Source organism: Grus americana, chromosome Z (genome assembly GCF_028858705.1).
Source record: "Grus americana isolate bGruAme1 chromosome Z, bGruAme1.mat, whole genome shotgun sequence".
Classification (NCBI taxonomy): domain Eukaryota; kingdom Metazoa; phylum Chordata; class Aves; order Gruiformes; family Gruidae; genus Grus; species Grus americana.
Genome location: NC_072891.1, coordinates 17928650 through 17941592, shown reverse-complemented (window position 1 = coordinate 17941592; position 12943 = coordinate 17928650). Strand labels below are relative to the sequence as shown.

The 12943-nt window shown below is 39.3% G+C and overlaps 1 protein-coding gene across 1 annotated transcript in view; it reads left to right on the top strand.

Moving 5' to 3' along the window:
* HCN1 (hyperpolarization activated cyclic nucleotide gated potassium channel 1) overlaps positions 1–12943 on the top strand; it is a 213112-nt gene that overhangs the window by 19250 nt on the left and 180919 nt on the right. The window contains exon 2 of the mRNA XM_054811028.1: positions 8300–8723. Coding sequence (XP_054667003.1) covers positions 8300–8723 — 424 coding nt within the window. The remainder of the gene's footprint in view (positions 1–8299; positions 8724–12943) is intronic.

The following is a 12943-nucleotide window of genomic DNA, read 5'->3' as shown; positions in this document are numbered from 1 at the left end:
TCTATATAGAACATTGATTTCTCCGTTAGGTGAGCTGATGATCCATGAAAGCTAAAGAAATAAAGCTGTGTTTGAAGGTGAGATAAAAAAAGTCAGTGTTCATTTCACTGAGCATCTGCTAGTGAATCAAAATATTTGACTAAAGAGGAGGTGAGTTTTCCATGGAAAGCTTGTGAAAATTTTTTACAGTTTTTGATTCTCTGAATGTGTAGAGTGAAATCATGTCTCAGATGCATCAGGTTTTGTTTGAAAGATATTTTACAAACAATTTGAATTAATGTCTTTTTCAAAGACCTTTGGCTGATGAGTATTGTGACTGATGAGTATTTGTGACTGAATTTCATGAAATTTTACTGCTCTTTTTTATTAAATAATGAGACTTTTGTGATCTTCTGCAAACTTGGAAAATTCAATCTTAAGCAAAGTCCTGCTGCGTAGCGTCAAGTCACAACACCCAGTGCCTTAGAGATGTTGTTCACTCTGCTGTGCAGTTTGCGAGACCACTGACAACTTCTGGGACAGGTGGCAGACCTGCCTGCAAAAGGTGTGCCCAGGTGGAGGAGCTCCTGCAGCAGGTAGCTGGGCTGCAGGAGGCAGTGAGAAGGCTGCATAACATCAGGGAGGCTGAGAAGGAGTTAGATAGCTGGTTCCAAGCGTGGTCTGCAGTGGACCCACAGCCAAACAAAAACTCCCCCACTGGCACACACAGAAGGGAGGGGGGCCACAGCCAGGGGCTTGGCTACTTAGACCATGGTCCATCTGTCAGAGAAGGAGAAGAGCATCTTCGGTCATAGGCTTGCCAAGCTGGTGAAGAGGGATTTAAACTAAAGTTGCTGGGGGAGGGGAACCTCGATCCGTCCAACTCCTACCAGTTTGATGCCAGTGCCAGCAATAGATGCCCAGAGCTGGGAGAAGGATCACAGGTCAGCAGGAGAGCACATGAAGTGCTGCACAAAGGAGTTCCAGCCAGTCAGTCAGCTTCATTGGGGGCCCAACTTAAATGCTGCTATGCAACACAAGTAGCACAGGGAACAAATGAGTTGGAGACATACGCATGCCTGCAGGGCTGTGACTTTATTGGTATCACAGAGATGTGATGGGATAGCTCCTATGACTGGTGTGTTGGAAAGGAAGGATAAAGGCTCTTTAGGAAGGACAGGCAGGGTAGACGAGGAGGGGTGTTGTCCTCTATGTCAATGATCAGCTGGAAGGCAGGGAGCTCCACCTGGGAATGGATAAGGAGCCGACTGAGAGCTTATGGGTCAGGATTAAAGGGAGGGCAGGGACAGGGAATCTTATAGTGGGGGTCTTCTACAGGCCACCAAATGAGGAAGACAGAACAGATGAGGCCCTCTATAGAAACAGGAACAGCCTCACGTTCACAAGCTCTGGGCCTCATGGGGGACTTCAGTCACCCCAATATCTGTTGAAGGGACAACACAGAAGGGCATAAGCTACCCAGGATGTTCCTGGAATGCGTCGATGATAACTTCCTTCTCCAAGTGATAGAGGAGCCAACAAGGACAGGTGCCATGCTCGACCTCATTCTCACCAACAAGGAGGGGCTGGTGGGGAGTGTGAAACTCAAGGGCAGCCTTGGCCGCAGTGACAATGAAATGGTGGAGTTCAAGATCCTGAGGGCAGCGAGGAGGGCACACAGCAAGCTCACTACCCTGGACTTCAGGAGAGCAGACTTTGGCCTCTTCAGAGATCTGCTTGGTAGAATACCATGGGACAAAGCCCTGGAGGGAAGAGGGGCACAAGAAAGCTGGTTAGTATTCAAGGGTCACCTCCTCCAAGCTCAGGAGTGATGCATCCCAACAAAGAGGAAGTCAGGCACAAACACCAGGAGGCCCCCATGGATGAACAAGGAGCTCCTGGGAAAAGTCAAACAAAAAAAGGAAGCCTACAGAGGGAGGAAGCAAGGACAAGTAGCCTGGGAGGAATACAGAGAAACTGTCCGAGCAGCCAAGGATCAGGTTAGGAAAGCCAAAGCCCTGATAGAATTAAATCAGGCCAGGGACATCAAGGGCAACGAGAAAAGCTTCTATAGGTATGTTAGTGATAAAAGGAAGACAAAGGAAAATGTGGGTCCCTCTCTGGGAGGAAATGGGAGACCTGGTTACCCAGGATATGGAGAAGGCTGAGGTACTCAATGACTTTTTGGCCTCAGTCTTCACCAGCAAGGGCTCTAGCCAGACTGCCCAGAACACAGAAGGCAAAAGCAGGGACTGGGAGAATGAAGAACTGCCCACTAAAGGAGAAGGTCAGGTTCGAGACCATCTAAGGAACCTGAATGTGCACAAGTCCATGGGACCCGATGAGTTGCTTCCGCGAGTCCTGAGGGAACCTGCAGATGAAGTTGCCAAGCCACTCTCCATCATGTTTAACAAGTCATGGCAGTTGGGTGAAGTTCCCACTGACTGGAAAAGGGGAAACATAACCCCCATTTTTAAAAAGGGAAAAAAGGAATACCTGGGGAACTACAGGCCGGTCAGTCTCACCTCTGTGGCTGGCAAGATCATGGAGCAGACCCTCCTGGAGACTATGCTCAGGCACATGGAAAATAAGGAGGTGATTGGTGACAGCCAACACAGCTTCACTAAGGGCAAATCATGTTTGACAGGTTTGGTGGCCTTCTATTGATGGGGTTACAGCATTGGATAAGGGAAGGGCAACTGATGTCACCTACCTGGATTTGTGCAAAGCGTTTGACACTTTCCCACACAACATCCTTGTGTCTAAACTGGAGAGACATGGATTCGATGGATGGACCACTCGGTGGATAAGGAATTGGCTGGATGGTCACACTCAAAGAGTTGTGGTCAACGGCTCAATGTCCAAGTGGAGACCAGTGACGAATGGTGTTCCTCAGGGTCGGTATTGGGACCAGCACTGTTTAACATCTTTGTCGGCGACATGGATAGTGGGATCGAGTGCAGCCTCAGCAAGTTTGCTGACGACACCAAGCTGTGTGGTGCGGTCAGCACTTTGGAGGGAAGGGATGCCATCCAGAGAGATTTTGACAGGCTTGAGAGGTGGGTTTGTGTGAACTGCATGAAAATCAACAAGACCAAGTGCAAAGTCCTGCACATTGGTCAGGGCAATGCCAAGCACAACTACAGGCTGGGCAGCGAATGGATCGAGAACAGCCCTGGGGAGAAGGACTTGGGGGTGTTGGTGGACAGGAAGCTCAATGTGTGCTTGCATCCCAGAAAGCCAACTGGATTCTGGGCTGCATCAAAAGAAGTGTGACCACTAGGTCGAGGGAGGTGACTCTCCCCCTCAACTCTGCTGTTGTGACACCCCACCTGGAGTAATGTGTCCAGCTCTGAAATTCTCAGCACAAGAAAGACATGGAGCTGTTGGAGTCAGTCCAGAGGAGGGCCGCAAAGATGATGAGAGGCCTGGAGCACCACTCCTATGAGGACAGGCTGAGAGAGTTGGGATTGTTCAGCCTGGAGAAGAGAAGGCTCTGGGGAGATCTTATTGTGGCCTTCCTGTAGGGAGGCCTGGCGGAGAGCTGGAGAGGGACTGTTTACAAGGGCATGGAGTGATAGGACAAGGGTTAATGGGTTTAAGCTGAAGGAGGGTTGATCTAGATTAGATGTTAGGAAGAAATTCTTTACTGTGAGGGTGGTGAGGCACTGGAACAGGTTGCCCAGAGAAGTTGTGGATGCCCCATCCCTGGAAGTCTTCAAGGCCAGGTTGGATGGGGCTTTGGGCAACGTGGTCTAGTGGAGGGTGTCCCTGCCCGCAGCAGGGGGGTTGGAACTAGATGATCTTTAAGGTCCCTTCCAACCCAAACCATTCTAGGATTCTGTGGTTCTGTTGGGTCAATCTAGATATATCATAAGGATAATTATGTATGAAACTACACTGATTCAATGACATCGAATGTATCCATGGGCAACAACCAGGAAATAATAAAGAAAGCAAATCTGAATGACTTTTTACACAGTTGTATATATAGCAAATTATAAGTGAATTAACTAATTTAGAGCTGAAATTTTCTTCTTTAAGACTCAGTTTTATTTGGGTTGGATATATAAAGTGGAAAATAAAATGGCTGTTAGAATTCATAGTGCCTTACATTACTAATCTTAGTACAAACATTGATTAATTAATACTAAGTAGTTCTTTATCGCTGCTTGGGTAGGCATTCATTTTGAACAGACTGTTCATCCTATCCAGTATAGGCTATGGCAATAAATAAATTACCAAAGCTTCAGCACCATGTTCCAGACCTATAAAAAACACCATGTTATTAACATAATTTTTGAAATTATAGTAGATAAATTATGAGTAAAAAGATCACTGAAAGAAGGCTATAAATTTAATTGAGAATGCCAAAGGAATAATTAGCATGATGTGGATTTTTTTTATTTTTGTATAAAATAATTTTTTAAAATTTAGAAAAAATATTCCTTAAAATTTTTTTTTAAATACATTTTAATACTTGACGACTTTTTTCACCTAGAGATATTAAAGCTCTGAGTCATTTAGAAGCATTTAAAAAGTTTCAGGAATAGTTCAGTGCGGTGCAGTGCTGACCTCTGTACTTTCAGTTAATGGCAAGTAGTAGTAGCTGTACTGAGTCAGCTTCAGAGGAGCAGTAAGCTCTGTAGCTGTTCGCTATGGGGCTAAGGTCAGTTCTTGCTTCTTGTTATGAGCTCTGAAAGATCTCATTAACCCCAGGCTCTTAATTTTTTTTCTCCATATTCTTGAAAATATCTCTTCCTTGCTTTTTGTCAATATTTTATAATACCTTATGTAAATCTGGAACTCTGAGATTGCAAGTTTTAAATTTATAACCATCCTCATGGGAGGGAGAGGGAAGGGGGAGTAGCAAAAGTAAATAAATAATACCAAAAATAGTTTGAAACAAAGGGCTACCTCTGTGTCTTACTAGCAGCTCCTTGCACCATCTTTTCAGCTCACTCTTGATTACATGAATAATAGGATGTTCAGAACTGGGAGGCAAGCAACACATTGTATTACTTTCTCTGCTCAGGTCACAGAAGTGCAATACAGGGAGTTGCATCTAGTTTTTCTCACATGAAAGAGGAATGTTTTATAACATGGTGTACAGAATGGCATTTGGAAACATTTTCGTGAAAGAAAATGTCTGATTCATTTCTAAATGAAAAATAAATCATAATATAATAAGAGTTTTTCCTATTAACTATTCAGCTTATACTATATTGTGGGCTAAAATAAAAATACAAAACTGGTACAATCTCTTAGTCCCTAGCATTCAATCTTATTTTATTACCGAAGCCCTAACACTACCACTTTTGCTGATATTCAACATCAGGAACTCCAGAGTGTTTTGCATAATCGCAGTACATAATGATCCTTTAAACCGTGGATTACTGTAGGATAAAAACACCTGGTTCTGTATTATGTTTCATGTTGTCTGGGTGGCTGGTTGTTGTGCGGCTTTGGTTAGCCTTCGTTGCATAACTGCTCCCTGTCCTGGTGAAACATAAAGGTCACTCTGAAAACAAGCAGTGTTTTGCTTAGGAATGAGCCACAGATACAAATACACCTCTTCTGATTATTTCCTAGTTGTTTTCCGCTTATTTTCAGGATTCCTTGGAGACGTTTATTCTCCAGAACAATTTTGTGAAATATTTTGGTTTATACCATTGTAAAAGCATTTGTGGTAATTGTACCCATAGATCATAGTAGCAGTGATATATGAATTTAGTGGTTCCTTCTGTGTGGTAATTCTAGATTATTGGAAAGGAATCTAGCACAGCAAGAAGCCTATTATATGAATTTAAAAATATAAGAGAAATCAGGAAGTTTTTGCCAGATATGGTACAGATATGGTGAATACCGTCACATACTAAGCAAAAATACATACAGCCTGGATAAAACTGAATATTTATAGCACTTAGTATTCACATTTATTGTAAGACTGAAAATGTGTAAGACATAAATCAATTTGTGGCATGCAGGGAATTACTTGTAAAGTCTATTTCATGCACTTTCTGCATACCAGTTAAAGGTACTTTGCTGTCAACTCTCTCAAATGATAGTCAAGCCACACCTCTGTAGGTTTCTTTTGGAATAAAGAATTTTAAAACTGGAATTCTCATGCCATTCTCAATCCCATGTTATTCTTCCTTTAGTGTGTTTTACAGTTGCACTTAATTATTTATATTCACAGATCAGCAATTTGTAAACTCAGAAGTATTTTCATGGATAAATGTGAAACAAAGGGAATTTATAAACCTGGATCATTTGGTGAATACAGGACACAATCTCAAAAATCTAATGTAATCCATATGCTCTGTGCAAATCTAGCAAAAACTAAACTTGTGGTTCTTAAATGTTTTGTGACCAGTTAAACTGTTACTATTGTTGATTGCCATGAACCTTTATCAAGACGAGGGTGTTTGTTGCATGCTAGGAGGCTGGTGCTGGTATGATGGAAGTGGCCCAGAAATTAGTGCTGGATCCGTGTGCTGGTGGCACGTTGTTGTGATTTAACTCCAGCCAGTAACTGAGCACCACACATCTGCTCACTCACCCCTGCCCCGCCCCCAGGATGGGGGATGGGGAGGAGAATGGGAAAAAAACTCATGGGTTGAGATAAAGACAGTTTAGTAGGAAAAAAAAGTAAGAGAATAATAATAATAGCAACAACAACAACAAAATGACAAAACAGTAATAACAGTAATAATAATAACATTAACAATAACAACAAAACAAGTGATGCACAAATGCAACTGCTCACCACATGCAGAAGGAAAAAAAAAACCAACCCGATGCCCAGTCTGTTTCCGAGCAGCGATCCCACCTCCCGGCTAGCTTCCCCAGTTACATAGGGAGCACGACGGTCTATGGTAGGGAATGTCCCTTTGGCCAGCCTGGGCCAGCTGTCCTGGCTGTGCTCTCCCAGCTTCTTGTGCACATGGCAGGGTGTCGGAAACTGAACAGTCCCTGCCTTAGTGTAGGCACCACTACTACTACCCGGCAACAAGTAAAAACATCAGTGTGTTATCATCATTATTCTCATCCTAAATCCAAAACACAGCACTGTACCAGCTACTAGAAAGAAAATTAACTCTATCTGAGCTGAAACCGGGATACCTGTCCATTGCATGATGACCTCATGGGGCACCACTGCGATGGAGGGCCAAAACAAGCGGATAGCTGTGGAGCCGTTGCTGCCTCCAGTCGTCTAGAAAGTCTAATGAGTCCATGGGCAACTGTTGTTGACTGGTTTCTCTGCCTCTCCAAATCAAGTTTAGTTGAACAGATCATGTTCTCAGGCAGAACAAGAGGTCATGGCATTGACTTCAGGCTTTCCCACATTTAGTTGCAGTTCTTTTATTGGACAAGAATAACTTTGACAATTTAACATTCAGAAGTTATCATAATTTTCTTAAAATCTGTTGAGTATATACTACTATCCCCTGGAAATCTTAGATCAGCATAGATGTATGTTCTATGTGATGGGTGGGTTCACCCACTCACCATTTCTGTAGTAGATACTAAAGTTAAGAGTCTGGCTTTCTATGATCTGTATCAAGCACTGTTAGCAGCATTCTAACAATGTTTCGATACTTGTGGAGCAGAATGGTAAAATGTAGTATCTATTTCATACTATGCAAGTTGCAGCTATTATTGTTCAGAATTCTTAACTATCTCTGAAAGAAGATAGACTATGAGGTTGTAAAAATGCATGGAAGTTCAATTCAGATTGTAAAATTGGATGAAGGTTTTGATGTTATCTAATTTCTGTTTCTATTTTTTGCTTCAGTTCTTTTTTCTCTCCCTGTAATTTTATTCCAGCACTGTAATGGTATGAGTACTTTTGCAAAGAGGCACTTACATTTAATATGTCATCTGTTAGATATTTGGGTTTCCATTTGAACAGAAGCCTTAAAAAATATTGCATTGCGAAAGCACTTCTGATTGGCACTGGACATCAGTTTTAGTTATATAAACCCACTAATAAATTTTGACAGGAGCCTGGATAGGTCTACTGAGTACCACACATGCTCACCTTTCAGATATGCCATGGAGTGACAAGCAATAGTACTGTCTTTATCCTAGATCCATTTTCTTGAGAAGGAAGACACATAATGAAATGTATTAATTACTTTGTCTTTTTACTGACTGTGAATATATTGAATAAGTTAAAACAATGAGAGTTTTCTTAGCATTAACAAAATGTTTAAACATCTTGAGGTGAAGTTGGCAGCATGATAGAGACCATTTCTCTAAGCGTGTTTTACCACAGTACATCAACCATTCTGTTTCTTCCTTTTTTTTTTTTTAGGTTTTACTGGGACTTAATCATGCTCATAATGATGGTTGGAAACCTTGTCATTATACCAGTCGGAATCACATTCTTCACAGAGCAAACAACAACGCCATGGATTATTTTCAATGTGGCATCAGACACTGTTTTTCTATTGGACTTGATCATGAATTTTAGAACTGGGACTGTAAATGAAGACAGCTCTGAAATAATACTGGATCCTAAAATCATTAAGATGAATTACTTAAAAAGCTGGTTTGTGGTTGACTTTATTTCATCAATACCAGTGGATTATATCTTTCTCATTGTAGAAAAAGGAATGGATTCGGAGGTTTACAAGACAGCAAGAGCACTTCGTATTGTGAGATTTACAAAAATCCTGAGCCTGTTACGTTTATTACGCCTGTCAAGACTGATTAGATACATACACCAGTGGGAAGAGGTAAGATTTATACAGTTATCATTTGCTAAGATCTTATTCCTACAAAAACTACTCAGGTCTCTCTAAAGAGCTGCACAAGAACCAGAACAAAGAGTTTTTACTCACCAATTAGTGTAATTACATACAGTTGCTAATAGAAAAGCCTTTTTGAAAAAAAAAAAAGCACAAAGTAACCATCCTCTCTGCTAACAACAGAGACCAATAATATGTGTGGGACCATCAGCACAAGAAACATGGATGGGCTCCTATTGAGTATGTAGAAATTTTAGCAACCACCTAAATCTGCATTTGAGTTTGGTGACTAGCACTTAAACTTATGAAGTTAATACTCTTTAATCACAGAGAACTTAGAATACATGTTCATATATTTCTATTTCAGGAGAAACTGAAACCATTTATAATTGAGTAGATTTCCTAGAATGTTCATTGAAGGCTGTACGTAGGCTGAATATATCAAATACTGACCTTCTTTATAAAAAATGGGTAGTTCAAATTTTGAGGCATTGCCTTCTAAACTGTCAACTCCACTATTTCCAGACATGACCTTATGCTGCCTGCCAATTTGGCATGGTGACATTTCCAGGAAATTATGGCATTCCCTAATTTGGCATGCTTATGGCTAGGAAGTGTTTAATGCTTTGGCACATACCACCATGATTCAGTCATTTCATTTCTTGCCTGTCCCCATTTCTCTAGTTCTAAATATAATAATATATTTTAAAAGGAAGTGCTAAAATCACGGGGAAAATAACTGCCATTTTCTAAACCTTTCTTGCAGGAAGTGTAATGAGAATTACTTTGGAAAACATTGTCATGGAAGCACTATTAAAATAGATGTGCATAAATTTATTTACTTTGATAAAGATTTATTAAATGAATATTGAAGGATGATTTGGTACCATTTATGGTGCTTTTTGTGCTGATAACGTCTAGTATTATATTCACTTTTTGGTTTAACAGGAGCTTAAATGTGAAGTCATCTCATAAATAAAGTCAGATTATATTTAAAAATGGCATGATGCTGGATGATACTAAGTATCAAAAGTCCAATAAACTTATAGTTGTTTCTGAAAAAGCTCCTGAAATAGGTCATTACTTTTTATTACTTTATTTTGTAAATTCTGCTTCTTTTTGCCTCCCTGTAGTGCAGTGTTACTATGTTTTTGACACAGAAATAGAGCACTGCAGTTTTGTACTCAATTTAACTAAGGCAAATGATTAAGCATATTTTGCAGTTCTACCATAAAGCTGTGCTTTTGTCTCCTCTGTGCTTTACAGAGAGACAACCTTCTAAAATGCATTCAGTGACATTATTTTCTGGCAGCTTGAGTTAATAGCTTGCCACTATAAAGTCCTACTAAGCAGAGAAATGAATACCGTTTTTTTCCTCCTTCCGTCTGTTGTCAGAGATAAATCAGGTATTCTAAATCAGAAATAGTTGAATCGGCCACTAAGTGGAACTACAAGTGACCGGAGGATGTGATCCAAACCAGCAATGGCTGGTGTTTGGTCCTTTTAATCTTTGCTCATGGCTGTTTGATTGCAAAGCAATCACCTTTGATTCCACTAGTAAAACTTGTGAAATATTTCTTGTATGATACTTTATTTGACAAGTATTGAAAAATAAGTAGAGTCCATCTTTTTGTGTTTGATAACACATTATAGTGTTCCCTGAATGTTCTCAGGAAGGTGAAAGAGGGTCTGAGGGGTTTTTTGGTTTGGGGTTTTTTTTTTTTTTTGAGCCTGCAGTAAGGCAGCAAGAAGCTCATTTTATGACTGTGAGAACATGCGGTAACAGTGATAAATATGTAGACTGAATCAGGTTCTGATAAATCCCAAAATGAAATAAGTGCAAGAAAAAAATTTTCTTTTTTTCTTGTTTAGCATTTTACAGTATGAGAAATGAAGGTGGTCATGGGTTTTCATATCTGGCTTTGTTATCATGGTAGTTGCTAATTACTTTGGATGTAGCTTGTGAAACTGTTCTGCATGGTGATCCATTACCACATTGGAGAAATTGTGTGTTATAGCATTGTAATGTTTTAAACCAAAAAAAAAAGGGTACAGATGAACTTTGCCAAATTAGGAAACAATAGCTGGCTGATCCCATAGGGGTAGTCAGGGAGACCTTTGCTGCTGATCTTTTCTGTATTGTGTGTGTTTGCACATGCACAACAGGGAGCAACTGTTAACTAATTTTTATGACACAGAACTGAAGCCTGTTTGTGTATCGTTAAAAGGATGTAATAGTTTTTGCGTATGGGCTGACATGTTGGTTTTAAATATGGTGCACATAAATCTGAAATATTACATGTTTGTATCCAGAATAATAAGCATTATGTCAAAAATATTGAGAGCACAGCCAGGCAACTCATAACCTGCCAAGAGGATACTTCATGGAAAACTGATTGATGAGCAAACCAGATTGTATAATACAGTTGTTATCTCACTAAGGTATTTATACATCCTGTAACAGAAAAGGCAGGTTGAAATTGTTTGAGCTTTTCCTTTTTTAGTATCACATACCTGGACTTTAGTTGGCCAGTATCCTGAACTTCAAGATGAGTATGCAAAAATTTAAAAGTTTTTTTATATGATACTGGTGAAACATGGTTCCTTTTCTTTATTTATTTCCACATCATTTAAATCAATTAAATCAAGATCAAGTTGCTAACAGCCACATAGAATAATACTGAGGTAAATAATATATGCATTGCAGAAGCTTTCTCCTTAAGTGTTATGAGGGAATAGAGCTATAGCCTGTGGTTCAATATATATGAAATATGATTGATATATTCATATCAGTTTGATGTTAATAGTTTATCTGAATGAATGACTCAGTGGAAATGGGAAGAAACACTTTAATAACGGGACACAAAATATGTTGGCAGGAATTAATTTACTGAATTTGCAAATTCACACTGTCCTAAAACTGCTTTTTAGCTACAATATCTAATATTCCAGTCCTTTACAACTCAGATGTTGACAAATAGATCATATACTTACTTAAACAAAATTATCTATATATTGTGTGTATATATATATATACACACATACTGTAACACGCCAGAAAAAATGTTATTTAAATTGGTGATTACAGAAATTATACTTTTGCAGTAATTTCTGATAGTGGTTTTGTTGTGGATATTTTATTTTTTTTTTAGCATACGTTCCTAAAATTACTGAACAGGACATACTGACCCTAATTCTTATTTACTTTAACTTATTTTATGAGATTTCCTAAGCTGCTGACCCCTGAACGTTTTACATAGGTTTGCATGTAACTAGTAAGTTATTCTTAGTTAGATATGCTCATAGATAACTGAACAATTAAAAATAAAAGATATGAACAATTAGGAATAAATACATTGTTAGCTGTCAAATACTATGCCACTTTGCCTTACGTTTGTCTGTGATATAAATTTACTGATTCTTTCAAATAATATTTTCCAAACTCTGCTTAAAAACCAGACTTTAATACCTTTGCTTACAGCTACTCTAATTACAGGACAAGACCTAGCAGATGTATGAGTAAGTCTTTCTTGTTCTGACATATCTGATTATGTAGAATTGGAACCAATTTTAAAGTGAGTGAATGCTTATTGCAAGATGTGCAATAAAGGTTATGTTTTGCAAAAAATCTTCCAGTAAAATATGTGACAATTGTAAATCGCAGCCATGTCTTATGTTGGTTTGACTTGTACTGAAATCTGTTATTCAATTTGCCAAATCTTTTCAAGGCTTATGAACCTACATAGGTGTTGAAACATATTTCTGAGCATATCACACAGACATGTCTTATTCAGCCTTTTGCTGCTTTATTTACAGTAATCACAGCGATGCTGATCCAGAAAAGCTCATAAATACAAGCTTGCTTGAAAGCTAAATCTTACTAAAGTGCTTAAAAATTAAGTAAGTGTGTAGAGTTCAGCTAAATCAAGTCCTGCATTAACAATTTAATCTGTTGCTTCCTTCCACGTTACCAACCCTATCACAGATCACCACTAGGTGTCCTCTCCTTGTTGTTCTGCTTGCTGCCAACAGTACAAAAATACGGATTACTTGTATATGGTGATGAGTCATTATTGTTGCCTAAATAAAAATATTGTCAAAGAACACTTGTGTTATCTGAACAACAGAAGACAACTCTTACTTAAGTAGCCTGTTGTTTCTGTGGTAGGTATACAGATGACTTTTGCCCCCTATAGAAAATCAAACTA